The sequence below is a fragment of the Ostrea edulis genome, chromosome 2 (assembly GCF_947568905.1).
Source record: "Ostrea edulis chromosome 2, xbOstEdul1.1, whole genome shotgun sequence".
Taxonomy (NCBI): Eukaryota; Metazoa; Mollusca; class Bivalvia; order Ostreida; family Ostreidae; genus Ostrea; species Ostrea edulis.
In genome coordinates, this window is record NC_079165.1 from 53,121,104 (window position 1) to 53,141,979 (window position 20,876).

The 20,876-nt window shown below is 35.5% G+C and overlaps 1 protein-coding gene and 1 long non-coding RNA gene across 2 annotated transcripts in view; one reads left to right on the forward strand and one right to left on the reverse strand.

Moving 5' to 3' along the window:
* The window catches only part of LOC125682083 (gem-associated protein 5-like), a 311,122-nt gene that overhangs the window by 258,883 nt on the left and 31,363 nt on the right, over positions 1-20,876 (reverse strand). The window contains exons 7-8 of the mRNA XM_048922476.2: positions 1,593-1,708; positions 1,371-1,456 (exon numbers count right to left, since the gene is read on the reverse strand). Of these exons, the coding sequence (XP_048778433.2) occupies positions 1,371-1,456; positions 1,593-1,708 (202 nt within the window). The remainder of the gene's footprint in view (positions 1-1,370; positions 1,457-1,592; positions 1,709-20,876) is intronic.
* LOC130051800 (uncharacterized) lies at positions 13,634-14,431 on the forward strand. Its single transcript, XR_008800054.1, has 2 exons — positions 13,634-14,160; positions 14,279-14,431. It is a non-coding gene; the product is annotated as an uncharacterized LOC130051800 (long non-coding RNA).

The window sequence follows — 20,876 nt, forward strand, 5'->3', positions numbered from 1 at the left end:
TTTTGGTTTCGTATTGTCAGTGATGATCACGGGAAAGTTAATCGGTATTTATAAACATCGTCTTAATAGAAATTAATTTGAAACTAGAGTTTAGAAAATATTAGATAATATATCGAAGAGATCTATACCTTGACAGTTCTGTCTTTCCTGTCAGATCATGGCTTACAGTGTAGTTTTCTAGTCAACTGAGATTAAACATGCAAATTGCAAGTGCATAGACAAGTATCTTGCTTCTGCATACATTTCATTTAATTGAATTTCAAAATAAAAAAAAAATAAAAGAAATAATTGCATCAATTTGAAGAAAAATCAGTATCTCATAATTAGGATAAGTACTACATGGATACATTTAATTATTTGTAATTCAGTAAGATGTTAAGGTGTTGTACTGTAATTGTATATGTGTGAATGTGGGTAGGTGGGGATATGTGTATAGGAGGACGTGTGTCCCCAAGGCCGAACAGGGTTCTAGATATATTAATGCTCGCTCTCTCTCTCTCTCTCTCTCTCTCTCTCTCTATAAGAATGATGTTTTGTGTTAAATTAACCTCGCACGAAAATATGTACTTTGTTTAATATAAATGTAGTAATACATTACACGAAATTCACGGTGTAATTCGTTGTGCCTTTTTAAAACTACCCAATTCTTGATGACTTTAAAATAATCATCTTCCTTGTGTACAATCAGTAATTTTGATAGATGAATTAACAATACATTGAATAAATGAAACAACCAAAAATAAAATCGGGGGAGATAACTCGCATTTGTTTACGGTACAAAACCGATCAATTTTTTTAACAAAAGTTACCGCGACGGGAACAGGTAACTGATAGTCATCCCTTGATGAGAACGCAGTTTATCTGAGTTACCTATAGATTACCGCGTTAGATTTTTCCCATCGCGGGAACGCGGAAAACAAGAAATCCGCATTGCCCATACTGTATATCCCCTTAATGGTCCTTCATTTGAACCAACTTGAATCCCCTTTATCCAAGGATAATTTGTGCCACGTTCGTTCAAAATTGGCCCAGTAGTTCTTGAAAAGATTTTTAAAAGATGCCACAAATTTTTTACTAATTCTTAATCATCACCACTTCAAAAACGATGTGGCACTTCATTTGAACAAACTTGAATCCTCTTACCAAAGCAAGCTTTGTGGCAAGTTTGGCTGAAATTAGCCCCGTGGTTTTTGAGAAGTCGAAAATGTTAAAAGTTTACAAATGGACGGACACGACCATTATACCATAATATGTCTCGTTTTAGACGGGTGTATGACAATATGAGGCAAAAAAATTTCCTGTATACAGTATTTTATGCAGTATACAAATGAATGGCCAGAATGATAATGCAAGTGATAAAGGAAACTTACTTGTTAGATAAGGTATCAAACACACCAACTCGTCCATCATCTGTCCCGAAGCACAGGTGGCCCTCTCTCACTGGATGCCAGCAGAGCTAAATGAAGAAATTGATTTATCACTAATGCAGGAAGATACAATGCTTACATTTGAATGAATATATCAGAATGAAAGGGTAATAAATAATACAATAAAAAGTTAAGCATTAATGAGAAAACCAATCCCTGACTTACTGCTGTGACCTTTGACCTTATGCCCTGCCACAGAAGAGTGACATCAAATGTATTGTTTGCATTGTTCATATTCCATAGTCTTATCATGCTGTCACCAACACCAATAGCAACTCTTCCTTAAAACACAAATAATGTACATATTAATATTCTCATGATTATGTTCTCCAAACGATGCTTCTTATTACGTTCCTCAAAGAGAATTTGGGAACACATTGTTTTTACTCTGTTTCTTAATATGCCCATGAAAACATTGTTTTTCCTCCATTTATTATTCTTCTTATCATTATTATGTCCCCAAACACATACTATCAGGGACAAATTGTTTTTGCTCCGTTTCTTTTATGTCTCCAAACACATCGTGTCGGGGAAATATTGTTTTTGCTGTTTTTTATCATATCCCCTAACATATAGTGCTATGGTCAAAATTATCAATGCTTCCACATGTGCTAAATTCTGATTGGACGGTTTCAAAATCACCATAACTTTCTAATATATGATGCAAACATAATGAAATTCATACTATTAGTATATGATACGAATTCATGTTGAATGACATCAGCACACACGTGAATGTACATGCTTTGCTTTTATTTCAAATCTAAAGTACAAAATTTATGTGCAAAAGGAAGTAATGTAGTGCATCTTTTAACATCTAAATCACATGTTTGTCTATGAATTTTCAATGAAATGTGTTGAAAGGATCAATTCAGGGTAAACTAGAACTATCCTTTTGGGACTAATACCCTCCGCGGAGCACACTATAATGGATAACAAGAGTACTGCAAACAGTACAATATACGTAAGTTGGACAGTGAAATTCAACCTGGAAGCATATTGTGCACTCTGAATTGATACAACACACATTCTGAATAGAAAAGCCTTAAAGTGGGTCATGGTGCACCAATCCATCTGACATGTGAACTGATTATGTATTTCTCTGAGAGTGAGGTTGTGACAAAATGTCAGTACAATATCTATCTACGATAATAAGAAGTCCAGGAAACCATTTGATCTACTTTTAACCCGAAAGTAGGTCATGGTGCAACAATTAAGTTGAAATGTTTGAAATGTGAACTGATTATGTATTTCTCTGAAAGGGAGGTTGTGACTAAATTTCAGAGCAATACATGTGACCATACCAAAAATCAAAATCTGGAAAAATGTTTGACCTACTTCTACCCTTAAAGCACTGTAGGTCATAATGTGCCAATCCAGCTGAAATGCTAACTGCATGCAATTGTCTTCCTCTGAGAGGAAGCCTTTGACTAAATATCAGGGCAATATCTGTATCTGGAATGAAAAAAAGCCCGGAAAACTGTTTGACCTAATTTTAATCCAAAAGTAGGTCAAGGATAGACCAATCCAGCTGAAATGCAAACTGAACTTGTATTCCTCTGAGAGGAAGCCTATGACTAAACACCATGGCAATATCTGTATCCGTAATGAAAAAGAGCCCGGAAAAATGTTTGACCTATTTTTAGCCCAATAGAAGGTCAAGGATGGACCAATCCAGCTGAAATGCAAACTGAACTTGTATTTCTCTGAGAGGAAGCCTGTGACTTTCAGGGCAATATCTGTATTCGTAATGGAAAAAAGCCCGGGAAACTGTTTGACCTACTTTTAGCTCAAAAGTAGGTCAAGGATGGACCAATCCAACTGAAATGCTAACTGAACTTGTATTCCTCTGAGAGGAAGCCTTTGACTAAATATCAGGGCAATATCTGTATCCGTAATGAAAAAAAAGCCCAGAAAACTGTTTGACCAACTTTTAGCTCAAAAGTAGGTCAAGGATGGACCAATCCAGATGAAATGCAAACTGAACTTGTATTCCTCCAAGAGGAAACCTCTGACTAAATTTCAGGGAAATATTTGTATCCATAATGAAAAAAAGCCCGGAAACTTGTTTGACCTACTTTTAGTCCTAATGTAGATCACGGACGGACCAATCCAGCTGAAATGCAAACTGAACTTGTATACCTCTGAAAGGAAGCTTATGTGTAAATGTCAGAGCAATATCTGTATCTGTAACGAAAAAAATTCAGGAAAACTGTTTGACCTACTTATAGCCCTAATGTGGGTCAAGGATGGACCAATCCAACTGAAATGCAAACCCACTCTTACAATTCTTGAGGGAGATATTGTGACCAAATTTCAAAGTTGCACATGCATCCCTTACAGAAAAAAAGTCTGTAAAACATTACCCCGGACGGACAACAGCCAGACAGACGCACGGACAGCACCATAACATAATACGTCCCGTCTAATGACGGGCGTATAAAAACAGACTTCCTCAGATCAAACCAGTTAATAAATAGGATTTTTATTTTCAGAGAATTTAATTGTTTATTATCATTTCTCTTAATTTGGTTCATGGTTTAAAAATTGCTAGAGTATGAACATCCCCCCGGTAATCCGGACGCCATCAATCCGGACGCTTCACCTTCCGGACGATTTTTCTAGGGAACGGAATTTTTATACGTTATTTTGCAACATTAATCCAGAAATTCGCGATTTGGATCCGGACAGCCATTTTTTACTACAAAACGTTAAAATGCATTGAAAATTGTACCGTTAATCCGGACGGTAATTTTTTTTAAGGGAAGGTCTGTGTCGGACAATTTTAGCAAGGCGTAAATTATAAAGAAAACAAGCAAAGCTGTCGAATCGAAGCGATTACCTGTACCCCGTCAACACCTCCCTTTAATTAGGTGGTGTGTGATGATATGTCAGTTATAGATAGCACGTGCTGATCAAGACATTGTATTGCCAATTTTTGCACATAAGATTTGTATTATTTTCTAATCTTGATCAATAGCCTAATAGTATTTCAAAATAAATTAAACATCATGCCGTAATGATATTTTTTGTTGCTGAACTGCTACACATATCAGTTATACTGATTCGTAAATTGATATCGACTTATTCAAATCTAAAGAGTGTAAATTATACTTCTAGATTCTGGATTTTATACTACTGATTGGCGTAAAATATACATGCATGTTCATGCACATGTATATGTAGTAAATTTTTAATGTTTAGAATGTCACGCATGTAGAATGTACCTGTGTACGATTGTTTCTTGTTACGATGTTGTAGAGTTTTATTGCTTTCAATTTTTTAAACTCTGGTAGAAGTGAGAAAATTACCATTTTAAGGAAAATGACAACTAAATTTTATATGTACCGGTAATGTTGTTTTCCCCCAAGTTTTGTTCCGTTATTATCGCCTCATGAAAATAATATATGTAGGTGCGTGTGACTAGATTAAAGCAGTAGTAGGTCTTGATATTACGAGCTTAAATGATTTTGTTCTCCTGATATTGGTTTGGATAATTATAGAATAAGAAATATAAACTCTGGCAGAGGGAATTTTGGTTAAAGAATGTTGTCAACCGACATGACAAACATGAAATTCTTAAATCAACTGTGGACGATGAATATTGTTTAGACAGACCGCCGAACCCATGAATCGTGACAGACGGAAATGGCCAGCCTCTTTAAGAAGTAAAAGTGTGATGAAATGTTTGAAGTGTAAATGATTATGTTAGTTACTAATGATTTATTTATTTATAATTACATATAATGCTTCATTACTTGTTTTAGTGCATACGGTACACAGTTTTGTATATTTGTTTGTAGTGTTAAGATACATATACAATGTAAACATAGGCAAATACACTGCACACGTACATTTCAATTTTAGAGCTTTGAAATGCATGTACCGTATTTTGCCGAATATAATACGCACTTTTTTTTAGAGAATTTTTTGTGCCAGAAAGGGGTGCGTATTATATACCACAATAGGTTTTTGACCCTTTTTTCCAGATGAAACTCGGCAATTTAAAAGTAGTGTAATATTTCACTCAAAGACCAAGGCTTCGGATACTGTACGCCTTTTCACGTTCACCTATTTATTAACTAGAAAATTAGACCTCTAGAAAATTACTACAGAAACGTAAAATTGCAGAAAATGTGATATATATACTTACAATATCTAAATAATTCAATTATCATGAAACAAACAGCCAATCAAATTGCATTGGATCTGACTATTCATTACATCGCATGCCGCCATTATTGAAAGCATGTGTACACAATAATGCCTTGTCACGTGCTAAAATTGTTGGAAAATAATTTTGTCACTTGCTAAAAGTTGGTTTACTGTAAGTTTTATGAATAGGCCTAATTTTTAATGAAATACTAATTTGAATCTTTGAAATAACTATTCTTGCGTAAAAGAAATAATTACTGAGAGGGTGCCCAGAGCGCGAGCGTGTGTTTTACGAAGCCATGCAGTGTTGTGTACACTGTGCTTTTGTTAGATACCCCCTCCGGGTAAAGAAATACCTAACAAAATTTTTTTTCACACATTTTAATAGTCATCGTAGTTAACGAGGAGTTGATAATTTGCATCTTTGTACCTACCATGGTGTGAGGATTACAGTAAAATAAGCGATAGTTTAATTGTTTAATTTTATTTTTATAACATCGGCTATTTGATTGATTTTAAGTTTCAACAGTCAGTTAAGACTTTAATGCTACAAAATCTCGTGCTTTGCTGAAATGAACAGGCTTGTCCGGGTTGATATTTCCCTGAAGATTCTCATTGAAGATTACCGCGATGTAGACCTCATCTCAAAAAGTTTGCAAATTATTGTGCGTTGTTTAGAATTCATTATTTCTGCAAAAATATTAAGTGAAAATTAACACTAAGTATAAAATAAAGATTACCGCTTGGTCAAAATTTTTGATGCGTATTATACACCCGAAGTGCGTTTTTTCACCAACTTTTAGGCTCAAAGTGGGGGGTGCGTATTAAACACCACTGCGTATTATATTCGGCAAAATACGGTAAATGTTAACATCATGATTTATTTACTAATGCAAATGGTTAAATCCAATGATAGAATGTGTTTAATTCACTGTGCATCAATAAAGTAAGCATATTGGTTACTTATATAAAAATAAAAAATATGTGATTCAGTTATCCGGATGCTTCATTTATCCGGACAATTTCGCTGGGAACCAAAGTGTCCAAACTAACGAGGTTCCACTGTACTCTTTTTAGTTTAAAAAATGACAAAAGTCCCATAAGTAGAAAAAAAGCCTGTAAATTGAAGAAAAATTGTCCAATTAAAATGAAAATACCAGGTGCACATCTTCATATGGTGAGGAATGAGTGTACAAATTTTCAGAAAAATCCATGCACTAGTTTTATTAGAACATGCACGGACAAAATCATGTCTACAGGACGGACATGGTGATTCCAATATACCACACTCCATCCCCACACTGTTAGCGCGCTGGGGGGGGGGGGGGGGGGGGGGGGAGAGAGAGATATAAAAGATACAAAGACAAATAGGGGAGAACAATTTTCTGCATTACATTATACAATTATGGACTGTTTAGCAGGGAGATATCACAAATGATCAGGTCTTAGTAGGGTTATCACCCGAGGGCGATAATGCTCTAATAATACTCAGACCTGATAATTTGTGATGTCTCCCTGCTAAACAGTCCATAATAGTTTTATTATTCTGAAGAATCTAAACGTTAAAAAAACTATCACACATTTATTGACTTGTACCATGTATCTTTTTTTATTTAAAACATCAACAAATTCGTAATAACTTTCTCTGCAGAAAATTTTGATAATTTTTCAATAGTTTTCGAGGGGTGAAATCAATGTTACCCTCAACTACATACATTATTTTGTTTTACACTCAATGTCATACATTTATTATATATGTTAACGAAAGCAAAACATTGAGGTTTGAGAAAGTTAAACGAGAGAAAGCTTTCAATTGTGAGGTCACAGTAGAATGACGCAAAACCATAACCTCAAAGGTAAACATTTCGTAACGTATTTACAAAAACATAAACATCAAGTGAAATGCAAAATTTGCATTAGAATGGAAATATATTTCTTCTCAATTGTTATTTGTGATCGTTAATGTTGACTCTGAAGTTTATGATTTACAATCCCGCATATTTTCAATTATTTTTTTACAGAGCTTTCTCACTTGTGCAATTAGAAGTTATCTTCTAAAAGGAGACAACACAGTTGTCACCCTGCGTGTGAGGTAGACATCACGAATTGTCTCCCTCCAGGTGACCAGCCCTCAAACAATGAAATTGGCTGTATTATTCTGAAGGATAATAATACCGTGTGTACTCGCCTTTAAGGAGTTAAAAATTGGTCCAAAACTCTATATCTGACTTGTAGGCGAGTTCTAAGAAGATTTTATTGGACAGCGTAATGTAGAGCATTTTTTAAACAACTTAGTAATCCGACAATCATCATGAATAACATAGACTGGATTGATTCATGGATTCTATATTGTTTAACGTCCCTCTTGAGAATCTTTCACTCATATGGAGACGTCCATTGACGGTGAAGGGCTGCAAAATTTAGGCCTATGTTCAGCGCTTACGGCATGGAGGGATCTTTATCATGCCACAGCTGCTTTGGCAAGGGGCCTCGGTTCTTGCGGTCTCATCCGAAGGACCATCCCATTTAGTTGCTTCTTACGACAAGCAAGGGGGTACTGAGGACCTATTCTAACCCAGATCCCCACGGGACTGATGTTGACTGGACATTTTATATTATTCATGTATTCTAAGATTATATGCATAAAGTACAAGTATTTACATATCTAATGATTTTATTCATCTTAAGTGTATATTATTGAAATTGATTTGTTGAGAAAATGAAAATCAGCGCATTTCACAAAATATTATTTGAAACGGGGGTGAAACAGAGGTGAAAACATTAGAAATTGTCAACCGATTTTTTAAAAAAGTTATACCGACTTATAAGTGGGTCAAATCCCTCCGAAATAGCCTACAAAATATACAACCAACTTATAGGCGAACCTACCTAGGTGAGTATATATGGTATTACAGTGGAACCCCGTTATTACGTTCCCCCTTTATTACATTAGTCCGCATATTACGTTGGAATTTCAAAGCACAAAACCATTTCTTAACAAACCTATATAAAATAGACCTCGTTATTACGTTGTCCCAAGATGCCGGGACTCGGTATTACGTTGTAAAACTTCCGACAAAAACGTAATAAACCCCTAATTATTCAATAGTGATTCTCAAAATAATGAGCCATTCACACCTTGGCTGCCCCAGGCAGTCACCATGTAAATTTCCTGGTCTGTTAGGGGATTAGAGACACTTGACTGGTCACGCTTTGATAGATCTAGCAACATCAATACAGGTGAATACCCCGTATCGAAGCCAGTGATAAGTAATTCAATGATGTTTATTTAGAAATTGTACTCAATAAAAATTTTCATATTTTGATGATCAAAGAAATAATAATTTCTCAACCATATGCATGTTTAGCATCGTCTGATTACTTTCGATATTAAAACTCTATTTACGGACAGCATGTAGGACAAAATTTATCGTATCGCAGTTGAAACAGCTTGGATAACGGCTTAGACATAGTTAGGTGAGAAAAGGTAGTGTTCAATTAAAACAATTGTCAGTTATTTTGACATAATAGTTTGGGTGTTGTTAGATTTCGTCCATAAATACGCCGATCAAACTGCCCAGTGCTATCGGCCGATTCGTGCAAGGCATTTAGCTCAGTGAACATTTTAAAATCCCTTGATATCTTTCTTTGATGTGCACGTGATTTTAGAGCCATCATTTAGAGTTATAAATGTGATCTTAATAATAGTGCATTATTTTTTAAAAGTGGATTGCGTTTGTTCTCCATGTCTATCGTTGGTGAAAAAAGTGTGCAAGTGTTGGATATCATGTGCGTTTTGTGTCATCGTTTTGTTGGTTTGTTTTGGAATGGGATTTATTAAATTGTGTTTTGTATCGTGTAGTAGAGATATAACATAAGAAAAACGATGTTTTGTTATTTTTTGTTTTATGTACGAATGTTGAATACGAACCGGAACGAGTTATTGAGAGAAATTTATATGAACACATTATGTTAAAGTTGAACAAAATGGCAGAAACGAAAGCAGATCTGCAATGCTTATCATAAATCAAGTGTCATAGTCTTTAAAACAAAGACAGTAGAGATATGTTCACACACACACCTTCACGGAGTATCAATGGAAGATATACAGTTTCAAATGATATTTTTAATGGATTTCACTGGGAACGTTTATTACGTTGACCCCGGTACAGTGGAACCCCGTTATTACGTTTTCCATTTTGTCACGATAAAATAACGTAATACCGGGGTCAACGTAATAAACGTTCCCAGTGAAATCCGTTAAAATTATCATTTGGAAATTGTATATCGTCCGTTGGTACTCCGTGAAGGGGTGTGTGAATATATCTTTACTGTTTCTTTGTTTAAAAGACTATGATACTTTGTTTTATTTACATCTTATCTTTAATGTCCGTAATTCTTCATGTTCTTATCCCTTTTCTTTATTTCGGTGTAGGATACATAAGGATGTTTTGATCAACGTTGCTTTTTCTGCATTCGTTTGGACCGCCATTTTGTTCAACTTTAAAACAATGCGTTCATGTAAATTTCTCTCAATAACTCGTTCCGGTTCGTATTCAACATTCGTATTAAAAAAAAATAACAAAACAGTTCTCTAATTACACAATACACAACACAATAAAAAAAATCCCACCCAAAAAACAACAAAACTATAGACACAAAACGCACACGATACCCAACACTTACACACTTCTCACCAACGATAAACATGCACGGAGAACAATTTAAGCGCAATCCACATAAAAAAAATATATAATGATGCACGAAGATTTCATTTATAACGCTAAATGATGGCACTAAAATCACGTGCGCATCAAGGGATTTTAAAATATCCACTGAGGTAAATGCCGTGCACGAGTCGGCTGATAGATTGGTGTATGTATGGACGAGAGTTACGAACACCCAAGCTGCATGTCCAAACAACGAACAATTTTTTTAATTGAACACTTTTAGTCACCTATGTCCAAGCAGTTACCCAAACGGTTGTAACATTGCTACGATAAATCTTGTCTTTCTTGTTTGGTACCAAAGCTGTCCGTGAATAGAGTTTTAATAGCGAAGGTAATCGCACTATGCTGAACACGCAGGTGGTTGAGAAATTATTTCTTTGATTATCAAAATATGAAAAATGAAGTAAATTTCATAGAGTACAATTTCTAAATAAACATTATTTAATTGTTTATCACTGGCTTCTATACGGGGTATTCACCTGTATTGATGTCGCTAGATCTATCGAAGTGTGATCAGTCAAGCGTCTCTAATCCCCAAACAGACCAGGAAATTTACGTGGTGACTGCCTCAGGCAGTCAAGGTATGAATGGCTTATTATTTTGAGAATCATTATTGAATAATTAGGGGTTTATTACGTTTTTGTCGGAAGTTTTACAATGTAATACCGAGTCCCGGCATTTTAGGACAACGTAATAATGAGGTCTATTTTATATAGGTTTGTTAAGAAATGGTTTTGTGCTTTGAAATTCCAACGTAATATGCGGACTAACGTAATAAAGGGGGAACGTAATAACGGGGTTCCACTGTATTACGTTATTTTATCGTGACAAAATAGAAAACATAATAACGGGGTTCCACTGTATATCAAGTTTCATTAGTTATTCTGTGTCGTACACATATATGAATTTTTCATATTTTCAGTTTGAACCTAACATTTAGTATATACAATGTTGAAATCAACCTTTAAATTTGCATTTAATTACCAGATTTTGATATGAATCTGGGCTTTGAAGTCCTTTAAGGCAGGCATGAGGGGCAGATCTCTTGTTGTTGATAATTTGATAGGTTACAATCTTCAGAACAATTTACAATAGTATTTAGGGGCACCATACCTTGAGGTCGAAAAAAATTAGGGGAACTGTTTTTGAAAACCTGGTTCATATGTACACGGTTATTACTTCTGCTTCAAATACCTCAGGCAGCTGCATCGATGGCAGTATATGCTGTGATTATTTTTTGCCATATAGTTAAAATCCACCTCAAACCACACTTTTGTTTTTTTATATCACATTTTTAACACTTTTTTCATATCTTAGTCTAGATTATTGAAGATATAATTATGTGTATATTTTCCTTCAATAACCTAGACTAAGTGTAAATGCATATCCATTCTTAATATAAAAGGCATTAAACCTTTTAACGCCCAAATACACCCTCTGACACTTTTTGTCAGCCACAGAAATAATATTGTTATTATAATCTAACTACATGGAATATGATAAAAATTCTTATATCTTCTGAAAATCAAGGAAACACTGGGAATTTTCTGCATTCAAATTTTTTTGTACATGGTCATTAAAATATCCAAAATTTACATTGAATTCTGCATGTTCGTACAAAATATTGGTAGAAATTGATAGAATTTAGTAAATGTTTATTGATTTATATGTAGTAAAATTTTAACTTTGAAGCAAAATAAACATGTAAACATTGTTCAGAAAGGTGGAGACTTTTTCTAAATTTATCATACTGAACGTTTTGATGTATATAGAAAGATAAGCGGGCTGTTCATTTATAGAAACTGGTCAATCAGAGGTAAAAAAAAAAATCTAAAATTAACCTTGACGGCGTAATGTTATGAAAAGCAAAACAAAACATTGCATTTTCACAGTGATATTCTATAAAATCGCTGATAAAGAGAGAGTTACTAAGAACAAAAACAAGAGGCCCACAGGCCTTATCGGTCACCTGAATACTAGTGAAAAAGTATCACTTACTCCCAAGGGCTATGAAATCTAGAAAAAATATCCTGTTCTGAATATCTAAGCTAAACTCCAATGTTCAGCAACAGTATAAGACAAGATGTGTCCTTAAAATTTCACTGTCCTCAAAAGTACATACACTGATGAAAGGCTTTACATAATATAATAGGTGTATTAACATTAAAACATCAAAATTAAAATATGACTAATTTGGACCCATCTTAAAGTGAAAACCCTGAGTTGTAAAATTCACCATCTTTTGTACATCCTTTTCTGCTATTCCTAAGTATGCATTTAGATTTTATACAGTATCAGCAAACTTGCACATAAATACTATATACTAAGTTTGGCCCCACCCTGGGGTCAGAACCCCTACTCTAGGGATCATTAAATTTACAATTTTGGTAAAAGACTACAGTACCCGCAACGTTATTCTTGACATGATAAACGATAGAACATGATACATGCACAATAGGATAGGATATACGAACGATAGGATAGGATGCACGCACAATACGATAGGATACACGGTAAACCTGATACACATGTAAACACAAAACCTGATAAACGATCTTCACGATAGACCTGATAAATGCAAAACCTGATAAACGATCTTCACGATAAACAGAAAACCTGATAGAAATGTTGTAAATTTAGAAGCAATTTAGACAGAACGAAATGTTGATACCTACAACATAATTACATTATGATAATAATATTGAAGGATTTCAATATTCATACCTAAAACATATAATTTCTTTCACCCACGGCCGTAGTGGGTTTTTTTTTATACTTTTAATACTACTCAAGTTTTCTACACCATCACAGCTAAAATCAGAAAACTAAACTATATACAGTTTTCAATTCATTATTTGATATCTATATAAATTTTCTCAGCCAATGATTCTAAAACTGATATTGTCACCTAGTGTTTAATATATAAATTATACAGAGAATTAACTAAATGTAATATAATGTAGTGATATCATGCTTCAGTAGCTCTCTTAATTACTGTAATGTCTATTACCTTGAATGTGAAATAAAACCAAGTAATATTTTGTGTGTAGTGAGGAGGGGGGTTATTTTGCATCATGCTCTAAGTTCAACACTCAATTAACAATTACAATTATTTTCAAAACAACCACTTTAAAAAATCCACTGCACTACACAATATCTTCATACCTTAGATATCTCTACACTATGAATGATAATTGATAGTCATAAGTAACTGGAACATATTTATTTGAATTGATATCTTAATAACAAAATATAAATAAGGCCACTGATAAAATATATTGTGTTTCCGCTAACCCGACCAACCCTAAATTATAACCCCGACCCTACAATTTTTTTTCGCTTTTTTGAAAAAAATTCGTCGTTTTTTTGGAAAAAATATATTCCCAGTTCTTAGTTTTCTTTTTAGTTAAACATTGAGATGAAGTCATTCAAACGCTTTAACAATGTACAAAATTGCATGGAATTGTGTCAAGCGTTTAAACAACATTGATAATGTTTATAACTAACAGCATGGTATAGTCTCAATATACCTGGTGAATTGCCAATAAGAAGCTAAAGTGACCAGGGTTAAAATGTAAATATGTTAAAAGAGTATTTTATAGAATTTAAATAGTTTCATTCTTATTGATATCTGTATTAATATAGGGAGGTGACCATTCTACATTGATCCAGTGCCTTTTTATGGGATTCGAAACTGTGACTGTGAGATGTATGAGAGTTTGACTTCTAGGCGGGCAATTCTACTTTCACTTTAAACGGTAAGTTGAAAAGAGCATGCTGCATCTTTGACGTAAAATATCTCGAAAAGGAATCAAGGACCCTATTGCAAATTTGGCCTTGTTGGAAAGGTTAGGAAGTTTGCTGAAAGTTGATATCTGTCATTATACTGGGGAATTATTTTTTTTTAATTAGGAGGGGTTGAAAATGGGTATATTTTCCTCATTTTTGTTGCTTTTTTACTTCCAGGATGGCAGGTGCCTGAGTGTATCTTGACCCATTTCCAGGCTAGCATCAGATGTCATGATGGACCTTTAAAATCTTTCACATGTGTACTTTTAAGAACCATATACATTATTTTTGAAAATTGGTTGCCATGGTAATAAAATCTGAAAATTAAAACATGGGCTTCTGAAGGCGAATTTTCCTCCATTTCCTGGTAGTTTGAGACCTATGATGGTTGAACTAATACCAAAGGTGATTTGACAATTGAAGTTAACAGACGGTCGAGAGACTTCAATGCCAATAGAAGACTTTCTTTTGTTAAAATTGCCAACTCCTATGGTGTTTTTAGACAAAGGCTTTTTATAGCCACTGTCTTATGCTATCGCTTCAGCAAGCATTACTGTATATACACGGGGACTCTAGTTTTATATAAGTAGGTTGTGATGCAGACATGAATGTCCAGTCTGTCAATTTTGTATGCACATCTGCTGCAGTTCTAACTGAAAACGCTATGAAGAAGGCCACAAACCAAGCAGTGAATGCATCCGAATAGTTGATGGCTGCATGGTGAGAGTCGAGATCTCAGGTCATATCATCTTCACAAGTCAAGGGTTATTGATTCGTTACCTCGCACTAACCCTTGACATCAGTCGCTATTTAAAAGTTGGGCTCGAGAAGAAGGATGACGCAATACGCTAAAAAAAATCAGCCAATGGGCTTTCTTGTTTCAGATGAAAGTTTGGTAAGGGAATAAACAGAAAGTAAAAAATGGCGTCCGTTGACGAAAAAATATGTGAAAAACATCAAATCGATCATTTGACTGAAAACCAAAAGCTTTCGATATCATGTATCAGAGAAGGAAAAGATGTTTTTATTGGGAATAAAACCGGCAGTGGCAAATCGCTATCTTACGAAGTTGTTCCCATTAATTTGTTTAATTTGTTAAAACATAGTCGACAAACGTACTTCGACAATCCATCATTTTCATTCGGCTCATACCCCAAAACCTCGTCTAATTGTTTCTTCAAGCAAAACGAACTCCCGAAAATCAATCGACGGTATCTGTCTTGTACTAATTGGCCACAAATTCTACATCATAATGCCGTCGCTGTTTAGTTTTGTTTTCGACCGATTATAAAAGCCGTTGTCTGATTGGTTTGCAGCTTCAGGCTGCAAACCAATCATATGCTTCTTCTCGAGCCCAACTTTTAAATAGCGACTGATGTCAAGGGTTAGTGCGAGGTAACGAATCAATAACCCTTGACTTGTGAAGATGAGGTCATATATATGGAAAAAAAAGTGCAGACTTTTTTTAAAATAAAAATTTATGTCCCGTAAAAAAATTTTAGCTGGAAGAGAGTTGGATCCCATTAGGATAAGTGGGGTCTGCTCAGACTGTCTTACTACCCTTGCTCCATTTAGATTGTGTAAGTACATTCAGAAATGTAATAATAAACTTAAAATATGTTAATGATGTTAATATTTGGGTGATTAATTTAATTTTTTTCTCAAAACCATCACATTATTTACCTGTCAAATTCTCCAATAGTAGTACTGCTATGACAACCATTGAATTTAAATGTAGAAACAATATATCTGGTACTTGTACATGTATATCTTATTGTCATAAAGGATCTTTTGTGTTTTATGCTATATGTTTCATTGAAAAATATTGTTTTGTATAAAAAATAAGGGCATAATCCTCAGCAAATAACAGATGCAATATTATGCTAGAAAGTTTACTTGCAATCCAATTTAAGCAAAACTTTATTTTTAAAGTATGAAATTTTTTAAAGTATGAAATTCAATAGAACATTTAACTTGTAGAGTTTACAATGTTTTTGCAGTATACTTTGAAAAAATAAAATTTGAAAATAAAATAAAATTTATTTCCTACCTACCTACCCTATTTTTTCTGGAACGTTAGCGGAAACTCAACAATATTTATCGTTGGCCTAAAGCATAAAACAAAAAATAAACAAAACCCGGCTTTTTTTAAATTTGCAATTTTGAAACGCTTAAAAACTTTTGTGCTTAGTAGGTAAAACATTCAAATAGTCATCAAAACCGTACGACTATTGGTACATGGTACAAGTGTACATGTACAAGTACAATTTTGGGAGATGCAACACCCTTGCACCCTTTTAAAACTTAATCTTCTAAATGTGTGAAATACAATGTCCCTGAGAATGTTTGCTGTCAAAACACGGGTGATACACAAAATCAGATATAAGGACGCGCACAAGTTCAGTAGTTGGTATATAAGTAGAATACAGGTGGAAAAAATCGGAAGAAAAAGAGCCTTTGTTAAGATATATCTAATAAACAATGTAATTTACTGATTTTTCCTTTCAAATCGGAACTTCCTATTTCTCTGTTATTGTTAATTATAAATAATTGTTTCTAGACAAGCAAATGTTTATGAACTTCAGATGAAGGAGCTTTCAGATTTAATGTCCTCGGTTTGCTCATCAAACCACTGTCTACTTAGAATGAAATTGTGATAAATTTTCATCCTCTCTGGACAGACAAATAGCTCTTCTTCTGCCTTAAAATCCTTCAAATATATTGTCTTTTCTCGATTCCTAAAAATAGCTTCTTTAACAAAACGAATAAAACTTTCGTAAAGTATCGTACTTTTTCATTAGATTTAATATACATTCCCGTTAGTTTCCAAAGCTACACGATAAATGATTTTCATGATAAAAGGAAAACCTGACACACAAAACACGATACGATAGACCTGATAAATGCAAAACACGACAGAAAACCTGATAAACGCAAAACACGATAGGATAGGATACACGCACGATATGATAGGATACACGCACGATAGAACACGATAGGAATGTCAAGAATAACGTTGCAGGCACTGTACCTGCTCTGTCTAACTATCCATTTAGTTTCAATTTAGTATCAATAACACTAAAGAAGAAGTTATTTAAGTGTTTTACACATCGACACTATATAATAAGTTTGGCCCCACCCTGAGATCAGAACCCCTACCCTGGGGATCATAAAATCTACAATTTTGGTAGACGCCTTCCTGCTTTACATAACTATGCATTTAGTTTTTCTTGAATATGTGCGGTTCTAGAGAAGAAGATTTTTGAAAATTGGCCAATTTTGGACAGTTTTTGCCTCGTCCCTAAGGCCCAGGGATGTGACTGAATTCCTCAGAAATCAGAGGAAAACTGGTCAAAAAAGGAGAAAAACACCTCGCCCTACCTGGAGAAATATCATTTTCTGCCACTTTAGATCAAATCCAGAATGTTTCATTTTTTTGAAAATTGAGCAAATCAGAGGATTTCCTCTGAAAAGAGGAAAAATCACACCCCTGAAGGCCCCGGGGGTGCAGGAATCCTGAAATTAACAACTTATGTCCCCATTGTTCCAAAAAATGCTTCATACCAAATTTGAAAAGAATTGGAATGATAGTTATCAAGAACAAGTTAAAAATTAATGTTTATGCTTGCATAAACAAAGTTTGTGTCAGCACACAGCCCCAGAACTTACAATTCCACCGTCCTGGTTTTACATAAATTCTGTCTCCTGATTGGTCAATATAAATAGTCATCTATTGTTTTAGCGTCACTTGATCTTTGTTCACGTTACTATTTACCTCGTGTTTTTCTGGAAGTGTGCAATCTTACTATTTGCCGTATTACGTGATATACTGTGTACTGACATTCCTTAAACTCAAGTGATACGCTCTGTAACTGGATATTCTATCGTGTGCTACTGATTTGTGACAGTGCAGTGTTTTAGGACATGGCCGAGAGACGCAGCCATTCCTGCCATCGGGCAAGTACACACTCGATTCGACTATTCCACAGAACTGGACCCTTACAAGACTGAAAGTGGAATTGAAAACTATTGGAATATTGGTTCCATCATCTATGGACAGGAACAACACACTAAAATTGTATCTGGAGAATACCAACACCAGAAACCGTTCAGTGAATAGCCTCGATCCAAACAGGCACATCGATACCATACCGGCCATAGCAAACCGTGCGACAATTTCAAACTGTCCTACAAGTGCCGACGATGAGTTTGACAACAGTCAACCATTCTCAGTCACCGAAGCACTCATAAACACTGGGGACGCAAACCTGCGTAGTGATAACAGTACTTCCGCCCAGCAGTTTTCCAATATGGCGGCTCCTGAGCCTGACAACATCCAGGCTACTTTACAGTCTCTTCAAAAAAATCTAGAGACTCTTCAGAAGACGTTTCCGAACTGGCAAAAAAGGATCACGAAGAGAAGTCCTACACTTTAGAAACTGCAAGAGGAATCTCAACTACCGCAGCGGGAAGCGGATTCACAGGATCAGAAATTACGTTAGGTGGGTCTTTACGTACTACGCAATTCGGTGTTTCTGCTGAATGCCTACCTCAAATAGATATCGTTTCAGATTCTCTAAAACGAAAAATCTGGGAAGGCAGGGACGTAAACTTAGCTAGTCTACTTATTCCTAAATACGAGGTAAACAAATCCATGCCAGAGATTGCCATGGGCCTCAATGTCCTGGAGTCCGTGGATCCACGCCTCCACAAATCCCTGACTATTAGCGAGTTTATAACTACTTTCGGCAAATACAAAAGTATTATGTGTACAAGATTTCCCGAGGAGCTGGATAGATACGAAGGGAATATCGTAGAAATTTCTAATGTGTATGGTCAAAAATTCTACGACTACCATACACAGTTTTCAACTAGAGCAGCCGCTGCCCTGCATGACCTGAATATCAAAGTTGATTGGTCCATCAAGGATAATGCGCTTCTGAGCATGGTCATGGGAAATGCCAGAGTTTCTGCTTGCAATCTGTGCAACTCCACATCACATTCAGGCTCATTCTGTCCCCTGTTATGAATTAAACCATCCCAATACCAGATGCTCAAAAACTCTCAATCCATCAACTCAGCCAAAGAAGACAAGTGTGGTAGACCATGAAAAATGCACAACGGTACCGAAATATATAACAATTTCAATGCTGGGAAATGCCACAGGAAGAACTGTATTTTTTCGCATGTGTGCTATGTGTGCAAGGCAAGCGATCACGGAGGTCACTCATGCGAGGAGTCAATGAGAAAAAGCAAGTGACTAGATAACACAAAACCGGCTACTCTTCCATCTTCTGTTTCAACCCCAGTCAACGTCGACCACCTAGAATTAGAATTAAAATTACATCCAGACTCTAACTTCATGAAATATCTATGTGACGGCCTTCGCCACGGCTTTGATACCATGATTAACAATACAGATATTCCAAGCAAAGAATGTCAGAATCTCATTTCAGCTACTTCCAACCCCCATATAGTAGATGACCTCAACAAAGAGGTGGAGAAAGGATTTTTACAAGGACCATTCGACACACCCCCATTTCCAAAATATAGAGCGAGTCCAATTGGAGTTAGTTTCAAAAAATATTCAAATAAATGACGTTTGATAATGGACTTATCAGCCCTACACTCAGAAGCTTCAGATCCCAGTATAAATTCACTCATCGACAAAGAAAAATGTTCACTTTCATATGTTACAACTGATGACGCCATAAAAATAATTCAGAAACTAGGTTTTGGAACCACCATGTGTAAAACAGACATATCTGATGCCTTCAAGTTAATACCAATTTCACCATCTCAGTGGCAATTGTTTCTTCTCAAATGGAAAGGTCTATATTATTTCTACACAAAACTCGCTTTTGGCTGTAGATCTAGTCCCAGAATATTTGACTGCCTCGCCCAAGCTATTTGCTGGATAGCCACCCACAACTATGGCATCAGGCATATTTTACATCTGTTGGACGACTTTATCACCTTCGAGGAGCCAGAGAAGTGTGGAGAAAGAAACATGGCCCTACTCATGCTCATCTTTAAGAGGCTAAACATACCTATAGCCAAACACAAGACAGAAGGTCCAGACACCACCATTACCTTCCTCGGCATCACATTAGACTCTTTTAAGATGGAAGTACGACTGCCTCCCGAGAAAATCTCCAGAATCATATCTTTCCTTGACGAATTTCTCCAAAAGAAATCTTGTTCCAAAAGAGAGCTTCTACAAATTTTGGGCCATCTTAGTTTTGCGAGTAGGGTCATAGTTCCAGGGCGCTCCTTCCTGTCACAACTCATTACTGTGTCCACATCAGTAAAACAACTCCATTTCCACGTCACCTTAAACAAAGGCTCCAGAGAGGACATGAACATGTGGTTAATCTTCCTCAAACAATGGAATGGCATATCTATGTTCTACAACCAAGTAGAAATTAGCTCCGATGCCCTGCAACTCTATACAGATGCTTCAGGAACCCTTGGTTATGGAGGTTTCTTCCAAGGACAGTGGTTTTCAGAATCCTGGCCATTGCCCCTGCAACGTACATGCAAGGAACTCTCTATAGCATTTCGTGAACTCTACCCTATCATTGTGGCGGCACTGCTGTGGGGTCACTCGTGGAGGAAACAACGCATTGTCTTCTCCTGCGATAATCAAGGCACCGTGGATATTATCAACAAAGGCCGTTCTAAATGCCAAAAAATCTTGGCACTCGTTCGTCGTCTAACACTATGTGCAGCTAACAATAATTTCGTTTTCAAAAGCAAATATTTTGAAGGTCAA